Source organism: Candoia aspera, chromosome 4 (genome assembly GCF_035149785.1).
Source record: "Candoia aspera isolate rCanAsp1 chromosome 4, rCanAsp1.hap2, whole genome shotgun sequence".
Taxonomy (NCBI): domain Eukaryota; kingdom Metazoa; phylum Chordata; class Lepidosauria; order Squamata; family Boidae; genus Candoia; species Candoia aspera.
Window position 1 is genome coordinate 64,724,392 of NC_086156.1, and position 22,140 is coordinate 64,746,531.

Consider the following 22,140-nt stretch of genomic DNA (forward strand, 5'->3'; position numbering starts at 1 on the left):
CCCCTGTTGTTTGTGCAGACAGTAAGGACAGGTCCACACTGCTCCATAGCCAATATTGCCACACGCCACTTATTCAGTACACCTCAAGTCCTCTGCCACCTCATTGGGGGGGGGGGGAATGTTCCTGGGAGGGATGAGTGAAGAACATAATGATGTATGAGAAGAGTATGTATTCACCCAAAGTGTGAAGGTTATCCCAGCTGAAACAAATAGGCACCTATATTGGGCAGCAGCAATATAGGAAGGCTCTCTAGAGAAGGCTGTAATGCTGAGAAAAATGGAAGGAAAGAGATAAAGAGGATGATCAGCAGCAAGGTCTCAAGTTACAGTGGCAATGGGTGCATTGTTGGAAGACCTGAAGAACCAGGTTAGGGACAGATTGTCATAGAGAAAATCTATCTATGTGGTCGTTAAGAGTTCATAATGACTTGATGGCACATAATTAAAGAGGGGAGGTAGAAATCATGTAAATCTCATACATGAAGGTATGTGACATCTGTATGTAACTCACTAGTCTGAGAATTTAAGAAAAGGATAGTGGACACCATTCTAAAAATAGACCAGATTTTTTTAGATCTCTTTAAGATGTATTTCTGTTTTCTCTTGATCTGTCAAATAACAAGTTGGCAATTAAAAACCAACTATGATTCTCAGTTCCTTTTATACAGCATTTTATTTTTTTATATTGTAGTTTTATATATTGAAACATTTGAAGGAACAGAATGAACAGAACAGCTGCAAAAAAGATAAAAAGAAATATAATGGATAAATAATAACATTTCAGTAAATAAACAGGGAGCTTACAACGATTATAAAATTTGACAGTCATTATGTAATCGATTGATTGATTGAATGTATAGTGTGGTGAAAATAAACCTAACAAACAAAATGGCGACTGCACTGTTTCCTCCCTTGTCGTTTGGATATGACCAGAGTCAAACCCAGTTCATTTCTTTGCCTAATCTCTTCAGACCCAAATTGAGCTATTTGCCCCAGACAATACCCCCACTGCAATCCCATCTAAACCCAACAGAAGCCTCCTCACCAGCTCACAATACAGCCCAAGGGTAGCCCTTATAAGGAAATTGCAACCCCCTTGTTCCATCCTCGGTCAGCTGATGACCTCAACATTTCATTTCCTTAACAATAGGCTTCCTCAGCTCTGCCTCCTGAAAAGCCCATTTTGCCTAACAATGGAACCTACTCTAGGTACACTGACAAGGACCTGCCTAGCTTCCCCAAACTGGCCAGCCAATCAAATCCCTAGGATTTCCTGCCTTGAAGCCCACAACTTCTTAAAAAATCTTTGCTTTTCCATTGTTCAGGGTTCCTTTTTCTTGTTAAGCAAGCCCCCCCACACATAATTGTTGCAATAAACATGATTCTTTCCCTCAGTGTTATGTTCCTTCTTCAGACTGAATCCACAACGTATAGAATTAAGTTAATTGTGTCATTTTAAAAAACTAGAAATCTCTATGAAACTCTATTCATACTAATATCACCACTATTTATCAATATTCCTAAGATAAATGCATATAATCATGAAAAAGAAAAAAGAAATTAAAAAGAAAAATCAATAAAAAATATTAGAAAATGACATACATTTCTCTTTTCTTTTTTTCCTGCACTTTTGGCTTTGTTTCTTCATTCATTCATTCTTTACTTTCTCTTTTCCTTATCTTAAACATTAGTTTCTGTTAGTTTTTATCTTTCTTGTTTAAAAATGTAATAAAGTTATAATAAACATTTTCATATGTTTTAATTTTCACATTGGCTTATCCACGGGTGGCGCATTTTTCATGGTATTATGATTTAAAATTTGAGGATTGACTTATCCACAAGTATATACAGAATATACGGATACTTTAAAAAAAGTATTACCATATATACTCATGGATAAGCCCATCCGCAGATAAGCCAAACCCAATTTTTGAGGTGTATTTTGGCACCTAAAATTCTTGGCTTATCTGCAAGTATATATACAGTAATTTTAATTTCCCTCCCTTTGTACCCAACTTATAATTACATCAACATATTTATTATTTGTGATTACAGTCCTTATGTCAATTATTTCCCCCTTAAAAACTGTACTGTCTCATCATTTACCTTTTTGTGTAGCGTATATGGAGGAGCCATTCTTGCTTAAAGTAAGTCAAACTTCTGTTCCGAATGTATAATGTTAATTTTTCCATTGCTGCGTATTCCCCAAGTTTGGTTTCCCAGTCTGGTATTGTTGGAAAAGTGTCCCTTTTTTGAGCCAGATTTATCATTGCAGCCATCAGCATATATCTTAATAAATTGTGATGCTTTTTATTTGTATGTTCTGGAAGAATTCCTAATAGAAAAAAAATGGAAGTTTCAATTGGAACTTTGTTTTTAATTTTTTTTTAATACTGTGTATTTTTTTCCAGTACTTTTGAATTATTTTACATGACCACCACATATGATGAAACAGTCCTTCTGTATCACATTTCCAGCATTTTTTATTATATGGTTTATCCGTGTCCTAACAACCAGGAAACACACTGAGACATGGAACTGGTCTCTAATATTTATTGCTAGTACTTAACAGGAATCCTAACAAACTGAAGAAGCGTGGGAAAACCCAGACATATAACCCCCAAGGGTTAAGGCGGTCCCGATCTGTGTCTCTTTGAATGGCTGAACAATTCATCAGTGCTACACATGCGCTTGACAGTCTGGATGGGAGCCCCCTGCTCGCCATCCTTACTCATGACAATCCGTTTTTGCAATTATTGACCGAGTTATGTACCATCTATAAAACATTTTGAACCAATTTTCTCTTAAATTATAGTATGGAGTAAATTTTATTTTTTCCATAATTCCTCTCATTGTATTGTAATTGTTTCTTTAAAAATTTGTGTCCATTTTATCATACAATTTTTTACTTTTTCTGCCTCTGTGTCATATTTGATATATATGCCCTAGTACGTGATCTTGGTTCTATATAAGCGTTTCAAATCTGACATTGTCTTAAAGACCCTCCTTTCTTGAGAAAACTCTTTGTTCTTCCAGCAATCAGTAAATATATCAGCCATGGTAGATTTCAACCTTATTCTTGTTGTGTCTAATGTTTTTTTGGAATCTGGATGTACCATATCTGCATATGCAATTACACTTTTCTTGCAATAATTATCTTCAGAATAAAAACCATTTGAAGGTGAGGCTAAAGGTGAGATTATTGGACGTATTGTTTTTATAGAGTTCCATATTTTTATTAAACTTTGCCTTATAATATGTCAAGTTTTTTTTCTTCTTTATCCTTGTACCATAAATATTTGTGAAGTCCATTAACTAGGCCAGCACCTTCCAATGCTGACATTCTATTATTTGGGGATTTTATCCATTCATTTATCCATGACAAACAACTTGTATGGTAAAATACTGTAATTTAAAATTCAGAAGAGCAAGTCCACCTCTATCTTTTGTATCCTGTAATATTTTTTATTTTACTTTTTTCCAATAAATAAAATAAAAAATTATTTTGGGTAACATATTCATTTTAACAGTCACAATTAATCCTAAGCAGGAGTGTTTTAATTTTTTTCCCACCATTTAAGATCTTTTTAAATTTCTCTCCATAATTTGTTGTAATTTATTTTGAAATATTTGTTATTGCCTGTCAAATACAGTCCCAAATATTTCACTGGATCCTTTGTAGTCTAACAACCCAACTCTTTCTGCAAGAAGCTTTCTTCTTCTTGAGATAGATTATCTCATTATTTTGTTTTTTGTATATTAATTTAGTATTCTGAGAATTCACCAAAACTTCTAATTGTTTCCATTATGCAGTTGCATAATAGTACTATATTATTCGCATAACATTTTAATTTACATTCCTCTCCTTGAGCCTTGATATTTGAACCTTTTTGAACCTTATTTGTTAATACTTCTAAAGCAATCACAAATGGTAGACAAGAAAGTGGACATGCTTGTCTAGTATCTTTATTTACTGAAAAGTTCAAAGTATTTTGTTAGCTATAATCTTTGCTGTTTGCTGTTGGTAGATGCTTTTAACCCAGGCTTTAAATTCTTCTCTGGGTTTTATTTTAGTCAATACTGCAAGTAGAACTGGCCATTCCATATCATCAAAGGCTTTTTCTGCATCTAGAAAAAAAAATTTTTTTTCTTGTTATTGATGTATGCTATTGCCTTTATTATACATCTACTGTTGTCCTTTAAATCCCTCTTGGGAATCTTTTTGGTCCATATGTATTATATCTGGCATACATTTCTTTAAACGTGCAGCTAATATTGTAGTAAAAATTTTCGAATCAACATTCAGTAAGGAGATTGGTATATATGGTTAGTTTCTCTGGGTTGTTCCCTATATGTCAAAATTATATATGCTTCTTCCCACCTTTATGGTATTGCCTTTGTCTCTAATTTCATTCATTGTTTTGTCAACAGTTCTAGCCTCCAGTTCTTTATAATATTGCGCTACAAGCCCATCTGGGCCTTCTGCCTTCCCAAGCTTAATTTGCTTCATTGCTTCTCTGTTTTGTGATACGTTATATCACTTAATATCTTTCTGTGTTGTTCACTGAGTTGAGTTCAGAATCCTCATATAGTTGTTCAAGGCATGCTTCATCAATATGAGCCTTGGCATATAATATGGCATATTGGGATATTCTTCCTTTGTTTTTGATTCATTCAAGCCTTGAATTACAGCCTCAAATGACAATTTGAGTCTGAAAGCCCTCTTCATCTGTCCTACCCAAGCATGTATATAACTGACATGATAAAAAGATATATATAACTCTTGACAGCCAACAAACTTCACTATCCAAATCTCCTGCACTGATATTACCTAGTATGGAATTAAGCATATGCAGTCTAAAAACCTTAACAACACAACATGTCAGCTTTAGCTACACATATTATTTATTTTTGCTGTTATCAGTCTTCTGGGAAACAATGCATTATAAAAAAAACCTGCTGTGGAGACATTAGTTTACATCCCATTTCACTGTGCCTTCTACAGAAACTCCTATAATGCTCTCCTAGCAGCTTTTTCTCAGTCCCATTCCCTAGGTGTCCAGATAAGCTCTATGAATGGTATGCTTAACATTGTAGCCAAACTCATGGCTGCAGGATGGACTCACCATTAACTGCAGATTGCACTTACTCCATTGATCTAACATAAGGCGGTAATATGTTCAGTGTAATATGGTTGGAAATTCATCTTAATGTGTTACAGATGAATTTTATTTTCAATGACAATGATAAAAATTATTTGATTTGATTGTACAATATCCATAAAAACAGTTATTGAAAGATAGAACAAGTAAAAATGCTGAAACCACAACAGCTGAAACATGAATGTTCATACACAGATATATTAGGGTATAGGTAAAGGTAAAGGTTTCCCTTGACATTAAGTCCAGTCGTGTCCGACTCTAGGGTATATATTAGGGTATAGCAAAGAAAAAAAAATAAACAGGATGGAGATTGGGTTTTTTTTGTAAAGACTACCCTTAAACATGTCTGGAATACATATAAATGAGTAAGCAATAGCTAACATGCAACACTCTCACTGAACTCTGCTAAAAATAAAATTTTGAACACTTGAACAGCTGCTCCAAAATCAAGAGCAAACTCTTCTTCCTGCTCACAGAGCAATTCTTTATTCTAGTTACTTAAAAGTACTTCATTCTGCAAGGACCATATCCTTCGATTGTAGTTTATCCAGTTCTTGACCAATACTTCCTTCCACTGTATCACATTGTGCAAGAAAAGCCTGGAAAAAAAAAGATTTAATGCAATTATTTTTCAAAATGTAATATTCTTACATTCTTATGGTAAAAGTGACAGTTTAGTTATTTTAGTTTTTAGGTATACACTGAACACCACAGACAAACAATTCTATTAGAGCATCTTCTTCCATACAGTTTTCTTTCTCCCTTTCTCTTTCCTTTGTTACACACACGAGTTCCCAGGTTCGGCTTATGGTCACTCACTCACACACTCATAGCCTGTTGAGGCACACAGATCTTGTCAGCCCCCTTTGCTTTCTACCTGGGTTTTCCAGATAGGTGCGGCTTGAGCAGACAACAGCCGGGAAGTAATTAGGAACACACACAAGTAACTTTCAACCTAACACTGAGGCACAACAGGTTCTTTGTAATACACGGAGACCTGGTGAATTTAAAGTAACAGCAGAACTTTACTGGTTGCAAGATACATTTGCTCTTTCACACACACACACACACAACACACAACACACACACAAACACACACACGGTCATCCACACTTACCCATGTCCTTCTCACTAGGCTGCCAGGCACTAGCCAGAGGGATGGAAGCCGCCAAGTCTGGATCCAAAGATGACTCAAGGAGTGGGTGGGCTCTGGGACCCTTTTATCCCCCAAAGTCTTTGCTTCGTTGATGGGATTGGGGCGGGGGTTTCCTTTGATTTGCAGGCCCATCTGCTCAGGCCCAATTTCCTTTGTCACTCAGGTGACATTTTACAACTTGCTTCCTTCTTGTCTACCTCCCCTGAAGGGGTTGTTTAGACAGGACTCCTGGCTTTTGTCCTCTCTGCTTACGTGCCTGCTTCTTTAGGTTATGGCAGCTTCAGCTAGTCTCACATATTCCTCCCCTTGGCATTGAGTAAACAGGAGATGCTACAAAAAATGGGGCTCACTCATCACCCACTCAGAGCATTACAGTTTTTTTTTAAAGTATTCTTGCCAATACGTTTGCTGTCCAGTTGACATGGAGATACAATATTTCCAGAAAACAGGTTTAACACATTGAAAGATTGAGGAAATTAATATACAAATAATACTAACTCAGAGCATTACAGGTTTTTTAAAGTATTCTTGCCAATAGGTTTGCTGCCCAGTTGACATGGAGATACAGTATCTCTGGAAAACAGAGTTAACACACTGAAAGATTGAGGAAATCAATATAAAGACAAATAATACAAACAGCAAGATTTGAACAATTTTCCTTCCCCAGGATCCCAAGTCCAGTAACCAAGATGTGAGCCAGGACCAGTTCCATCCCTTTGGATCTTGAGAGACGTGAGAGGCTAGAATTTTAAACTTGGCTAGTTTTGCTTCAATGTAGTTCTCATTGCTGGTTAGGTTAAAACAACAAAGACCCTGAAAGGATTCGCAGCCCTGTCCTGCCCTCAATAGTAGGTAATCAATAGCCACACGGTTTTGGATGACTGCAGTCCTGATTATCAGTCATTTCTTCAGTTAGAGCTGCAGTGAGGGAGGATGTGAGGTTGACACTTTTAGCTAGGATTCAGGCCTCTTTTCTTAGGTCCATGTAAGTTCTTTTGCTTAGTGCAGGGACCCCCACTAAGGAAAGAGTCAGAGCTATGACTTCTGTTTTGGAAAGGAGTGTCACATCACTCTCACAATCAGATGATAGTTCCCATTTAAGTTGAGTTGATGGGCTTCCCTGCATGGGAGGCAGGGCATATAGAGAGGTCAAGCACCCAATGGCACAAGGCCCCCCTGAACTGTAGGCTGGGACATGAGTATGGGCCTCATGCCCACATAACAGAAAGAAACCTTTAGGTAAAAATAAAGGGGTGGAAGCATAGGAGATATTGTAGACCTTTTCACAGGTGAAAACAGGAGAGTTGGAGGGCAATGGGTGTTTATGATTCCCAAAGTTAGTGAAATATACACATTGAGTTGTATTGGTTACCCCTAAAAGATTCAGGGTCACTCTCCTCTGCTTTGTCCATGGTTCGGGTTCTGGAGAAGATCCAGAGTGAAAGAACATTCCCTCCCACAAGTCATTTGTGAAATTCTTTAAAGCAGTAACATCTCTTAATGTCTCTAGGCTTGACACTATTCCAAAGAAACGGGTGGATATGACCTCCCCCACTGTCAAAAGTCGCCCCATACAAAAAGCTGAGCTGTTCATAGTTGTTTGTGCCAGTTCTACAAAAAAATTGTTGTTAGAACTGTGCTGCAGGGCTTCTAGGCATTGTCCCAGGAAGAGTATTTGGATGCAGGTCTTCATGGCTTGGATCCTGTGGATAAAATTGAAAAGGGGGGGGGGACAAAGAAAAAGGGGGGAGACAAAAGAGGGAGTGGACAAAGTAATCTAGCATATTTACACAGGCTTGACTTGGGAGCGATGCCACCATCTGTTGGTGTCCAGGTACACTAGGTGGGGTGAAATTACATCAAGGACTGTGTGTGGTCCCTTCCATTGTGGTCCCAGGGCTCCTCCTGGCTTTCCTTTTTTCACCATAACTCGATCCTCTGGTTTAATGTCACTTGGGATAACTTTGGATTCTCTAGAAGCAGCATCAGATTGTTCTAAGGCTTTAGCCATGTCTGTTCTTACTTTTGCTAGGTTTTTAAGCCATTCTGGATTCCAATCTACATAACCTCTCCTGGTTTCCCAGTGCACCCCAAGGTGCATAGGGAAACCAAACAAGATTTCATAGGGGCTGTATCCAGTTGAGCTGGAGATGGAGCTTCTAACGGCTGCTAGAACAGTTGGCAGAAAGTCTGCCCATGCCTGTGCGTGTTGGAGACAGAGTTTCCTTAATGCAGTCTTAATGGTCCCATTCATATGTTCACATTTTCCACTGCTCTGAGTCCGGTATGCCACATGCAGTTTGCACTTGATGCCTAACAGTGAGGTAAAGGCTTCAAAGAGTTGACTAAGAAAAGATGCGACCCTATCTGTCGAAATCTGGAATGGCAGGCCCCAGTGACAAAAGACCTGCTGGTACAACAACCTTGCAGTGGTGTCTGCAGTATTATTGCATGTGGGGAAGGCTTCCACCCAGCCAGAAAATCCATCTACTACTACTAGGAGATGTGCACAACCATCCCTAGTTCTTGGTAATCCTTCAATGTAGTCCAAGAAAATTGTATGCCACGGACGAATCTGTCTCTGACCATAAAGTGGGAGTTGCAACTTAGAGTAGTCCCGTTTCTGGACTTGGCATTCCAGGCAATTAGCAAGAATGTGCTGAACCATTTGTCACTGGTTGGGCCACATTGCAACTTGACGTGCCTTTCCTAAGGTCTTTCCTGGTCTGGAGTGAGAGAGGCTAAAGGGGGCATGGGGTTTTGGTTAGCCCAATCTCTGAGCAAGCAGTCATGCTGCATGCTTTGCTCCAGAATGGAGGCAGAAAGCAAATCAGGCTTGGATAAATTCTCTAGAGAGACCCCCTTTTGAGTCAGGTAAACTGTCCATTGGGCAAATTTTTGATTGTATACTGTGGGCATACGGTTTGCCTGCAAAATGTATTTGAAAGGAGAATGGGATCCCTGCAAAATGATGGGTGATGTCAGATTCCCTGATCAAAGGTTTCACAGAAACCCTTATCAGGACATCTCCCATTGTGTCATTCTCATTAGTTGCAGGATGGGAAGAAGATGGGAGGGGGTATGTGAAGTTGGAATGTAAGAGGTTGTTTTGGCTATAAGCACATCAAGGACACAGGATTGAGATACGACAGGAATACCATCTGGTTGGGAGTGGGAGTGACACGTTTCATGGGAAAGGGAACTAGCTAAGGGAATGTAGTTTAAAGTAGGTTTTGGTGGGAAGTCTTTATTCACAGCTTGCCTTCTGTACCGTTCATTACGCTTCAATAAAACAGTTCAAAGAAACCCAGTTTCTTGACTGTGTGCTGACATTAAGCTGCGAATCCATAATTTGAAAACTCTTCCTGAGAAAGCAATCAGCTGAGAGTTGACAAACCATGCCTAAGCACGGGAAGTCCTGGGAGAAGCAGCCATCACCTCTGCCGTCTTCAGAGAGAACCGTGCTGTATGATAAGGTGGCAGAAGAAAAAATTGAGACAGAGGAGAATTCAGGGAGCAGAGACAGAGAGTGCGAGGTAGAAACCTGGCTCAACCAGATGGAGTTGGAAAGTGCTCCCCCTCGCCTGAAGTCTTGCCACAATCTGGCATTCCATCTGAATATGCAGACTTTACTGATGTGTTCGATGAGAAAGAGTGCGATCTCTTGCCTCCTCATAGAAAAACCGACTGTGCCATTGAAATAGACCCAAATGCTAAACTACCAAAGCTTAAAATGTATGCCATGTCAGAGACTGAAAAAAATGTCTTAAGGGAATTCATTGACATAAACTTGGAGTGAGGGTTTTTTGAGCCTGCTAATTCACCTTTGGCTGCCCCTGTACTTTTCCGGGCGAAAAAAGATGGCTCATTAAGACTTTGTATGGACTATCGCGGAACAAATGCCATCTCAATTACAAATCAATACCCCCTCCCCCTAATGAAGGACATGCTTTCGCACCTTTCCAAGGGGAAGGTGTTCACCAAACTGGACCTCAGGAAAGCCTATTTCCAAATTTGCATTCGGGAGGGGGATGAATGGAAAACAGCATTTAACTGCCCTCTTGGTTCATCAATATATCTCCCCTTTGAGTTGGCAGGGGCCCCTGGTGTCTTTACGCAGTATATCAATAAAGTCCTACATGAGCTTTTGTACAAAGGCGTCCTGGTTTACCTGGACAACATTTCGATTTATTCTGAGAATCTCAAAGACCATGTTAAATTTGTGAAAAGGGTTTTGTCCAAACTTTCTAAATGTGAGTTCCATAAATCACAGCTGGACTATTTGGGCTACCGTATATCCTCAAGAAGTGTTGAAATGGATCCTGCAAAGGTCCAGAACATTATGGGTTGGGAAACCCTCCCCCCCCCCGCACCCGCCGCCAGCTTCAAAGTTTTCTCGGTTTCACCAACTACGATCAAAATGTTATCCCCCAATTTGCTCAAATTGCTTTACCTCTCACTGACTTGTTAAAAACCAGGGGGAGGGGGGAAACGGGCAGAGTCACTTCCCCTGGAGCCAAACTTACATGGACTTCTGCCTGTCAAGCAGCTTTTGACAATTAGAAATTGCTTTTCAGCCGTGAACCTATTCTTGCCCACCCTGACCCAACTCGACCTTTCATTGTACAAGCTGATGCTTTTGATTTGGCTCTTGGAGCAGTGCTCCTTCAAAAGGGTAACATGGGTTTTCCTCATCCCTGTGCTTATCTTTCCCACAAGATTTCTGACACAGAACGTAATTGGCCCATTTGGGAGAAAAAGGCTTTTGCTGTCAAAACTGCTCTTACCCACTGGAGGCATCTTTTGGAAGGTGCCCTTTCTCCCTTTGAAGTTTGGACTGATCATAAAAACCTCCAAGTCTTGCAGACTCCCAGAAAGTTAAATGGGAAACAGATTCGCTGGGTAATTTAACCGTTTCAATTTTACCCTTAATTTCCTTCCGGGTAAAAAGAACTTTTTAGCCGATGCGCTTTCTCGCCTGCCTCAATATTCATACAGCACAAACACAAGTTGTGGACACTGTTTTCTCAAAACAGCAGCTTGGAATGGTGTGCGTAATGTGCAAACAAGCGGCAGCCGGGAAAGTGAAAGTGCAGGCTGACTTAAAAGAGGAACTGCTTCAGGCGCTGCCTAATGATCCCTGGCTACAATGTAACAAGGCTCAATTGACTGAAACTGACAAGGTCTGATACTCTAAGGGCAAAATCTACATTCCTGAGTCTCTTCGCAAAACTGTTTTGCAGCGCTCCCATGATAGTAAATCTGCAGGTCATTTTGCCTTTACCAAAACCTTGCACTTGGTCAGACACCAATTTTGGTGGCCCTCCCTTTGGGCTGACGTGCAATCATACATCACATCATGCCACGTCTGTGCCCAGGCAAAGAGGAAGGGGGGGAAGCCGCAAAGACTGCTCCAATCGGTTGCTACCCCAAGGCTCCCTGGAAGAATGGGATCCCTGCAAAATGATGGGTGATGTGCCTGTAAAAAGCTCAAAGGTTTGCAATGCCCACACAGCAGCTGCACAGGCCGTCTCGCATGGGGTGTATTTTTGTTCTGGGAGAGTAAGGGTGCATGAATCATAAGCAACAGGTAACAACTGACCATCCTCTCCCTTTTGAAGTAGCACAGCTCCAAAAGCATGATCAGAGAAATTGGGCCTGATCCAAAAGGAAGAATTAGTCTCTGGGTTGCAAAGAGCAGGATTCCTTCCAGCCCAAAGTTTTAGCATTTTAAAAGCATTTTCTTGCTCTTCTCCCCACTCCCATGGTTGTGCCTTCTTCAGCAATTTGTACAAGGGTCGAGCCAGGTCTGCAAAATTAGGGATGTGCTGACAAACAAAGTTAAAAGCTCCCAAGATGCTCCTGAGGGATTTCAAATTCTTAGGAGCTTCCATGGAGGTCAGGGCTTTGACTTTGTCCACATCAATCCTCTGCCCTTCCCATCCAATGTTTGTTGTTGTTTATTCATTCAGTCGCTTCCAACTCTTCGTGACTTCATGGACCAGCCCACGCCAGAGCTTCCTGTCGGTCAACACCCCCAGCTCCCCCAAGGACGAGTCCGTCACCTCTAGAATATCATCCATCCATCTTGCCCTTGATCGGCCCCTCTTCCTTTTGCCCTCCACTCTCCCTAGCATCAGCATCTTCTCCAGGGTGTCCTGTCTTCTCATTATGTGGCCAAAGTATTTCAGTTTTGCCTTTAATATCATTCCCTCAAGTGAGCAGTCTGGCTTTATTTCCTGGAGGATGGACTGGTTTGATCTTCTTGCAGTCCAAGGCACTCTCAGAATTTTCCTCCAACACCACAGTTCAAAAGCATCTATCTTCCTTCTCTCAGCCTTCCTTATGGTCCAGCTCTCGCAGCCATATGTTACTACGGGGAACACCATTGCTTTAACTATGTGGACCTTTGTTGTCAGTGTGATGTCTCTGCTCTTAACTATTTTATCGAGATTTGTCCTTGCTCTTCTCCCAAGGATGAAGCGTCTTCTAATTTCCTGACTGCAGTCAGCATCTGCAGTAATCTTCACACCTAGAAATACAAAGTCTTTCACTGCTTCTACATTTTCTCCCTCTATTTGCCAGTTACCAATCAGGCTGGTTGCCATAATCTTGGTTTTTTTGAGGTTTAGCTGCAAGCCAGCTTTTGCACTTTCTTCTTTCACCTTCATCATAAGGCTCCTCAGTTCCTCTTCGCTTTCAGCCATCAAAGTGGTATCATCTGCATATCTGAGATTGTTAATGTTTCTTCCAGCAATTTTAACTCCAGCCTTGGATTCCTCAAGCCCAGCATGTCGCATGATGTGTTCTGCGTACAAGTTGAATAGGTAGGGTGAGAGTATACAACCCTGCCGTACTCCTTTCCCAATCTTAAACCAGTCCGTTGTTCCATGGTCTGTTCTTACTGTTGCTACTTGGTCGTTATACAGATTCCTCAGGAGGCATACAAGATGCCTTGGTATCCCCATACCGCTAAGAACTTGCCACAATTTGTTATGCTCCACACAGTCAAAGGCTTTAGAATAGTCAATAAAGCAGAAATAGATGTTTTTCTGAAACTCCGTGGCTTTTTCCATTATCCAGCGGATATTGGCAATTTGGTCCCTATGTTACACCTAGGTATTTTACTTCCTGTTGCACTAATTGTACCTTATTTAGGTTAACTTAAACCCAGTATCTTTAATCTTCTCCAGCACCCAAAGGGTGCAATTTTTCACTTCTTCCTCTGTCTCTCCTACAACTAAAATATCATCAACATACAGTTGTAATCGAAATTATTCAACCCCCATTGTAAATCAGGTTGATAGTCAAAATGTACAGACTTTCAGGTGTTTGCAATGAACAAATCAAACAAAAACAATTGAAATAGTTCAACACAACGAATGCTTCAAGTGGTGTCCCCAAAGTCAACTGAAAATGCAACTTATAACGACTTCTCCAGTCTCAAAATTATTCAACCCCCTGAATATAATCTGTCACAACAGCACACATACTGTATGCAAAACAGGTGTTGTCTCAAGCACACCTGATGCAACTAATCAAGAGCTTCATTAGTTGCACCAGGTGTCCTTGAGCTGGAACACATGAAATACCTGAAGTGGCAAGGGGTTTGTTGAGTGAAATACAGTATGGCTAAGTCAAAAGAATGGTCTAAAAAGGTAAGAGAAGAGATCATTGCCCTTCACAAACAAGGAACAGGATACAAAAAGATAGGGAAGGCACTGAATGTTCCTAGAGACACCGCTGGAAGCATAGTTCTCAAGTTCAAAGTTCAAGGAACAGTGGTTACACTACCTGGACAGAGCAGAAAAAGGAAGTTGTCAATGGCTGCAACCAGATTTCTGAGAAGGCAGGTGGAGAGAAACCCTCAAGTGACTGCAAAAGACCTGCAGGAAGTCTTGGTGGCAACAGGCACTAAGGTTTCAGTGAGCACAATAAGGCGCATACTAAACACAGAAGGTTTCCATGCCAGAACTCCAAGATGTACACCACTACTGACCCAAAAGCACAAGAAAAGTTGGCTCCAGTATGCTCAAAATCATATAAATAAGCCACAGAAGTTTTGGGATTCTGTTCTGTGGAGTGATGAAACAAAACTGGAACTTTTCGGCCCGATAGATCAGCGGTATGTCTGAAGGAAGAAGAATCAAGCATACGCTGGAAAGAACACTCTGCCTACAGTTAAGCATGGTGGTGGCTTGGTGATGCTTTGGGGCTGCTTTGCATCCTCTGGCACTGGAAACCTGCAGCGTGTGGACAGCAAGGTGGATTCACTGAAGTATCAGGAAATCCTAGGAGAAAATGTCATGCAGTCTGTAAGGAAGCTGAAGCTTGGGTGTCACTGGACCTTCCAACAGGACAATGATCCCAAGCATACCTCAAATTCCACTAAGGCTTGGATGCAGAAGAAGTCCTGGAAGATTCTACAGGGACCATCACAGTCACCTGACTTGAACCCCATAGAAAATCTCTGGTGGGATTTGAAGAAGGCGGTTGCAGCACGCAAACCCAAGCATATTACTGGACTGGAGGCCATTGCTCATGGGGAATGGGCTCAGATTCCTCAGGAATGCTGCCAGAAGCTGGTGTCTGGCTATGCATCTTGTTTGCAGCAGGTCATAACAGCAAAAGGGTGCTCTACTAAGAACTAAAGATGCTTGCCATCAAGGGTTGAATAATTTTGAGACTGGAGAAGTCATTATGGCCTCCGACGGGAGGAGATGGGCGGGGATAAATTAGATAAATAAATATAAATAAATAAATAAATAAATTATGAGTTGCATTTTCAGTTGACTTTGGGGACACCACTTGAAGCATTCGTTGTGTTGAGCTATTTCAATTGCTTTTGTTTGATTTGATCACTGCAAACAGCTGAAAGCCTGTACATTTTGACAATCAACCTGATTTGCAATGGGGGTTGAATAATTTCAGTTACAAGAGTGGACCTGTTCCTGATCTTCTGGCAAGAGCTCATCTAACATTTGAGTGACATAATAGTGAGCAATGACTGGGGAATTATGAAATCCTTGAGGCACTCGTGTTGGGACATACTGTTGCCCTCGGAAAGTGAAAGCAAATCGTGCTTAACTTTCTTCTGTTAAGGGCAAGGCAAAGAAGCAGTTAGCTAGGTTGATTACACTAAACCATTTAAATTTGGGCCCAATTCTGCTGAGCTCTGGCATGCTGGCAACTATGGGGGCCATCTGGGGGTGTCTGGTCATTAATTTTTTTTGTTGTCAATCACCATCCTGTAAGTTTTTCCATCCGATTTCAGAATGGGCTACAGGGGGCTATTAAAGGGGCTTACTTGTTTTTTTAGAACACTTCCTTCTCTAATTCGCTAATAATCTCTGTGATTCCTGTTTCAGCAGCCTTTGGGTACTGTTTCTGGGGGGGTATAGGGGACCCAGTGATCTCTACCTGGGCACTAACATGTTTTCCACTCTGGCTGCAATGGACTTGGTTAACCCCTGGGACCAAAGCCTCCCAGTCCATGATCTGTGAGGCAGATAGGGCTGCAATGGATATTTGCTTAGAAATAGGAGCCTGCCCCATCGCTCCTGGGGCTAACTGGTATAAGCACCCAGAATAGGGGTCAAACCAAAATTTATTTTCTATTAGCCAGTCTTGTCCTAGTATGAGGTCCTCAATACAAGAGGAGTCCCAAATGGCTTTGAGTGGGACCTCAACCCCAGCTACTTTGATTCACAATTTATAGGAAGCTAAACTCTTTCTCTCTCCATTGTAGGAAGTCACTAGCAAAGATGAAATCTGCTTGCTACCTAAAGGAAGGTGTTTAATAAAAGAAGTTTCAGCTCCAGTGTCTAACAGATCCTGCTTAGGACCATTGCATGTTAAAACAGAGAGGTAATTCCTCATACCTCTAGGGTCTTTTAAAACCTTTCCCTGATACTGCCAGTCAAGACCCATGTGTTTACCTACCACAGCAGCAGGGCAGCCCTAGAAATCAACTAAGGGGGGGGGGGGTCTGAGACTGCAGTTTCCTTAGGATCTGAGATAGCAATTTTCTCCTCCCCCTTTACAGCTAGGACTGAAACTTTCCTTAAAGCTTCTGTTAATTGTTTCAGTTCCTGCCGGAGCAGCGGAAAAGGCTGTTCTTTGTCCTTAACTTTCCCCTCTTTTTCTTCTTCTGATCCATGCCTTCCTTGCTGATTTCTTTGTAACTAGAAGCTCCTTCAAGCTTCTAGTAGAAGCCCCATCCCATCTTTACATGTTTTCCCCTAACTCTTTCAGCTTTCACCACATTTGAACATGCTCATCTCCATTCCCCACTCTCTGCCCCTGATTGCTCCAAAAATTCCTATTCCTGCTGTCTCCCCCACTTTCTTCCCACCTATCTTTTATTACTCTCACTGTCCTAACAGTCAGGAACCACGCTGAGATGAGGAATAGGTCTCTAGTGTTTATTACTGCTACATAAGACAGAAAATCCTAACAAACTGAAGCAGCATGGGAAAAACCCAGACAGATAAACCCCAAAAGTTAGGGCGGGTCAGATCTGTGTCTCTTTGAATGGCTGCTTAATTCCTCAGTACTACGCATGCATTTTCCCCCCTGGATAGAGGCCCCCTCCTGCTCGCCATCAGTACTCATGACACTCACCTCCCCCACACTCTTTATCTTACTTTCCTCTACAACACTCCCAACAGCTTTCCTCGCTTCTCACAGATCTGTTTCCAAAGTGCTAAGTCTAACAGGTAAGCTGCATCCATGCGCCCAATCCAAGCTCGCTCGGCTGCGCTGCAACCCCCCCAGCACTCCTTTTAGAGACTGATTGCTCCAAGGGCGCTGCATTATATCACCCATCATTCGCCCCTCATCCCTGTTATTAGAGGGCTCTGTTCTGGCTATGAATTGATACTATAAATAGCAATGGCAAAATTCTAAAGGGTCCTCTTTCCCCTGCCGATCCCCAATGGCTTTAAGCTGTAATTGGGTACCAGCCATCAAGTCTTGAACCATGTTTTGGAGCCCCTGTAAGACACTAAGGCAGTCACCAGAATTGGAAGGATTAGGATGTCTCCGGTAGGTGTGCCATTCGGTGCGGACTTCAGGATATGTTAATACGACCCACTCAATCTCTTGGTCAGACAAATTGTACTGGAGGCTGAGTTGAGGTAGGCTCCAGGTCCATTTGAGGGGGTCAGGGCTCAAAGCCCCCAGATCTGTAACAGTCTGTTTCAGCTCTCCTCCCGATAAAGGGGTATGAGTGACCACTTGTTCCCACTCCATTGCTGGTTTTGGGCATTTCTGCGCCTTGTCTGTGCTCGGGTTTCCACTGCTGCTATTAAAGCCCCAGGGAGGTTCTTGCTTAATTCCTCAAAAGACTCCTTCCCATCAGAGGGAAAGTCTGGGGTTTCATCAAGGTCTGAGCCTGTTAAGCAGGAAATTTGGTAAGATTGTTGCCTTATTTGTCTGCGCAGTTCCCCCACCTTACTGCATTCTCCACATGTTTGGTGCTTATTCCTAGCAGAGGTCTGCACAAGGTCCTTTAAAACTTCAATTTTTAGTTCCTGCGCAGCATGTTTTTGTTGCCATTCCTTTTCCCTTCCTACACTATCCTTAAGTTGAGCCAAGGTCTCTCTTAGTTCCACCATTTGGCTCTTTTGCAGCTGATAATCAGCCTGCAAAACATGGTGGTTATTTTTGAGTTGTTCCAAGTCTCCTTTTAAAGAGGAGTTCTCCGACCTCAACTGTGAGAGGAGCTGATCCACATGGGACAAGCCAACTCCCAATATTACTGCCAAAACTCCAGGTAAATCTTTCTGTTTCTTTCCTCCTCTTAATTTGTACAGCTTCTCAAATTCTATCCTAACATCCCTCCCTGAATACACTGACTTCATTTTCTCCTGCAAGTCACCAGTAGGCAATTCCAACTTCTTAACAAGTTTCTCCATCCTTTCAGAATACACCAAACCCATTTCCCTCTCCTTAGGATTCTCCAGTGGAGCTGTCGCCTGGGAGGCAGGCGGTGACAAAGCACCCTTTTGTTGGGCATCCCCAAATTTCCACAAAGGCATAATTGATCACTCAAATAATAAATTCAAAGGGTCCAAACTGTGTATCCCACTTGTAACACCAATAAAAATGTTGCACACACAAGCTGCCAGGCTTGGCTCACACACTCACAGCCTGTTGAGGCACACAGATCTTGTCAGCCCCCCTTGCTTTCTACCTGGGTTTTCCAGATAGGTGCGGCTTGAGCAGACAAGACACACAGCCCTGGTCAACAGCTGGGAAGTAATTAGGGACACACACAAATAACTTTCAACCTAACACTGAGGCACAACAGGTTCTTTGTAATACATGGAGACCCAGTGAATTTAAAGTTAACAGCAAAACTTTACTGATTGCAAGATACATTTGCTCTTTCTCACAAACACACACACACACACACAAACACACACACGGTCATCCACACTTACCCACGTCCTTCTCACTAGGCTGCCAGGTGCTAGCTAGAGGGATGGAAGCCGCCAAGTCTGGATCCAAAGACGACTCAAGGAGTGGGCGGGCTCTGGGACCCTTTTATCCCCAAAAGTCTTTGCTTTGTTGATGGGATTAGGGTGGGGGTTTCCTTTGATTTGCAGGCCCATCTGCTCAGGCCCAATTTCCTTTGTCGCTCAGGTGACATCTTCTTGTCTACCTCCCCTGAAGAGTTTGTTTAGACAAGATTCCTGGCTTTTGTCCTCTCTGCTTACGTGCCTGCTTCATCTTTAGGTTATGGCAACTTCAGCCTAGTCTCACACCTTCTCCCCACCCCAGTGCAGCTACCCTTCCTCTTATCCTATCTACATCCTGCTTTTATCTTATTTTTTGCTATTTTTTACTAGAAAGAGAGATAGAAATGTCTAGGTGTATGTTTTTGTTTATGAAAGAATGGTGGCATATGCACATGAAAATCGGTTAATTCTATAAATGGGATACTTGATTTTACAGATAATTAATCTTAATTGGTAATTATTAATCTAATTAATTTTTTTTTATCATATCCCTTTTTGAAGGATGGCTTCTGGCACAGATACACACACACACATATAGATATATATACACAACTGTCTGACACACACATACTGATGAAAGGATCTGTTGATTGGTTGCACCTGGTATTGGCAAGCCTAGGCTGACATGGGATGGAAGCTGGGCATTGCATAGGATTTTTGTCTTGTTTTATAATTACTGTACTTTTCTATCTATTCTTTTTGGAGAGGAACTATTTTAAATTCAGGGTCATTTTCCTTTTGAGGAAATGCAGTAGAAAGGAACTAGAAAAAAACAGTTTAAAACCATCTAGTATATTAATCTAGACATCAGTTGCATTAAGAAAGGTCTGTGCAATCAATGCCATTTGGCTATTCTAATGCAAAAATTTGCCAATATTAAATTATCAGGGGTTCAACTACTTTCTATTCTTCGGTATATTATGAAATAATGAAGATATGTACTTGCTGGACAGGCTTTGGGGATTGGGAGGCACTATTTTGCAGTGGTTCTCCTCCTTCCTCTGCAACTGGCTCCAAGTCAGTGTTAGTGGGGAAGGGAGTTCTATCCCTAGGCTCCTGCAATGTGGAGTGCTTCTGGGCCCATTGCCACTCATCTTTAACACTTATATGCAATGGCTGGGTGAGGTCATTTGACAGCATGGGACACAGTATCATCAGTACACTCCACTCACTCACTCACTCACTCACTCACTCAATCAATCAATCAATGTATTGTATGCCGGTCTTTTATTGTGTTTCGACTGTAAATAAATGTTGATTGACTAATTGATTGATTGATACAACTCTACCCCTGGCCAGGCAGGTGATGCCATTTCTGTGCTGACCCAGTACCTTGAGGCTGTGAGGGTGGAGAGGAACTGTCTCTTACTCAACCCTATAGTCTTGTTATATAAATGAAATAGGATTCTGTGCTGGAGTTCTGTTTCTTAATTCCCTAACCCAGACTGTACAATTTTCCTACAGACTTGAAATTTCTGATTTTTAAATCTCTGCTTTAGATGCAAAATGCACTTACTTTATTATAGGACTTACCTGAACTTTTTTCACTAGCCCTTTCTTTTTCTGTTTACTATCATTGAAGTTGTCTGGTAGAATCTGGGGAAGAACAAAAATAAATTGACATTCCATGATATTGAAAGCCACATATAAAGTCATATGCCTAAACAAAGTTCCCACAAATAGCTGCTTTAATAACACTATAAAACATATAAATAACTGAAAAAACAACCAAGCAGAATCAGTCAGTTTTATATACAGTACCTGTTAGAAGGCAATGGCAAACCACTTCTGAAATCTTGTCAAGAAAACTGCAGGGACTAATCCAGGCAGTCTCTGAGGATCAGACATGACTGAATGGATCTATCTATCTATCTATCTATCTATCTATCTATCTATCTATCTATCTATCTATCATCTATCTATCTATCTATCTATCTATCTATCCATCTATCTATCCATCTATCCATCTATCATCTATCTATCTATCTCAATTACAAGGCATGACTGCAATTCTCCATAAAGCACCGCATATTTGTCATGATCGCCATTGCGATGTTTGCGGGAAAATCCCGGAATGGTCCGAGGCCACCTTGATCGACATGTTCAAGGATGGCCTCAACCGTGAGGTGTTGCAATGGGCACTATACAGAGACGATCCAGACTCCCTGCACAAGTGGATCTGTCTTGCCGGGAAGGCTGAGCATGCCCAGCGCACCTTCATGCTAGCGACCGAGAAAGACAGACCCCCTCCCAGCAGGAAAGGGCCAGTTCCACAGTCGGGCTCGACATGGGACGCAGAGCGACAACGTCGGTTTGCCCGCAGGCAATGTGTCAGGTGTGGGAAGACAGGCCACCGGACAGCTGAATGCCTCAAGGCCAGAACGACAGATCGCCCGCCCAGACCAACGCAGAAGGCGCCGCACAAGCCACCCAACCCTCCCAGACGGCTGACAGGAGTGCTAGTGACCCCGGACAAGGAAGAGGACGCCTACCTCGCAGGGGACGTGTTGGACGCCCAGGAGCAGCCGGCAGGAAACGCCTTCCACCTGCCCTAAGCAGCCCCAGCGGGCAGGTGGTGAAGAATGAGCGCGACACCCCAGGGTGAGTGGGGATTGTCCCATCCTGGCAGGGGAAATTGAATTGACCTACGGCCCCAAAGCCATCGCGGTCGGAGCTTTGGTGGACTCTGGGTGCTCCAGAAACCTGATCCACCCGGACATTGCCACCGCATTAAACCTACCCTGCTTCCCCCTCCCAAAGCCGCTGATCTTTCAGCAACTCGATGGCTCCACGGCAGGGGGGGGGGGGGACCGGCCACCCAGGGTACAAGGAAGGTCACCCTGAAAATGGGCACCCACAAGGAGACCATAGACTTCGTGGTCACCCCGGTAGGCAAGCCCATAGTGGTGTTGGGGATCCCCTGGCTAACCCGCCACAACCCCTACATTAATTGGAGGACCCATTCGATAACATTCGTGGACGGGTTCTATCAGGCGCCAGCAAGGGAGAAATCCTCCGCTTTGACTGTGGGGAGGGCTGAGATCGTCGACCACCAAGCCCACGCTTCCCCTCTGGAAGAATTGCCGGAGCAATACTCGGACTTTGCCGACGTCTTCAGGGAGGAGGAGGCGAACCAATTACCCCCCCATTGCAAGACAGACTGTACAATTGAACTGCTCTCGAACATCCCACTACCAAAGCCCAAAATTTACCCCATGACTCAGAGGGAATTGGCGGCGCTGTGAGACTTTTTAGACAAAAACCTCACTAGGGGCTTCATCAAACCGGCAAACTCACC

General features: G+C 42.3%; 1 protein-coding gene across 2 annotated transcripts in view; it reads right to left on the minus strand.

The window, feature by feature from the left end:
* Window positions 1–5,622: 5,622 nt before the first annotated feature.
* Window positions 5,623–22,140, minus strand: part of BAG1 (BAG cochaperone 1) — a 50,500-nt gene continuing 33,982 nt past the window's right edge. For both annotated transcript variants that reach the window (XM_063300306.1, XM_063300305.1), the window contains 2 exons: window positions 20,376–20,438; window positions 5,623–5,761 (listed from right to left, as the gene is read on the minus strand). In XM_063300306.1, coding sequence (XP_063156376.1) covers window positions 20,416–20,438 — 23 coding nt within the window. In that variant the 3' untranslated portion in view covers window positions 5,623–5,761; window positions 20,376–20,415. The remainder of the gene's footprint in view (window positions 5,762–20,375; window positions 20,439–22,140) is intronic.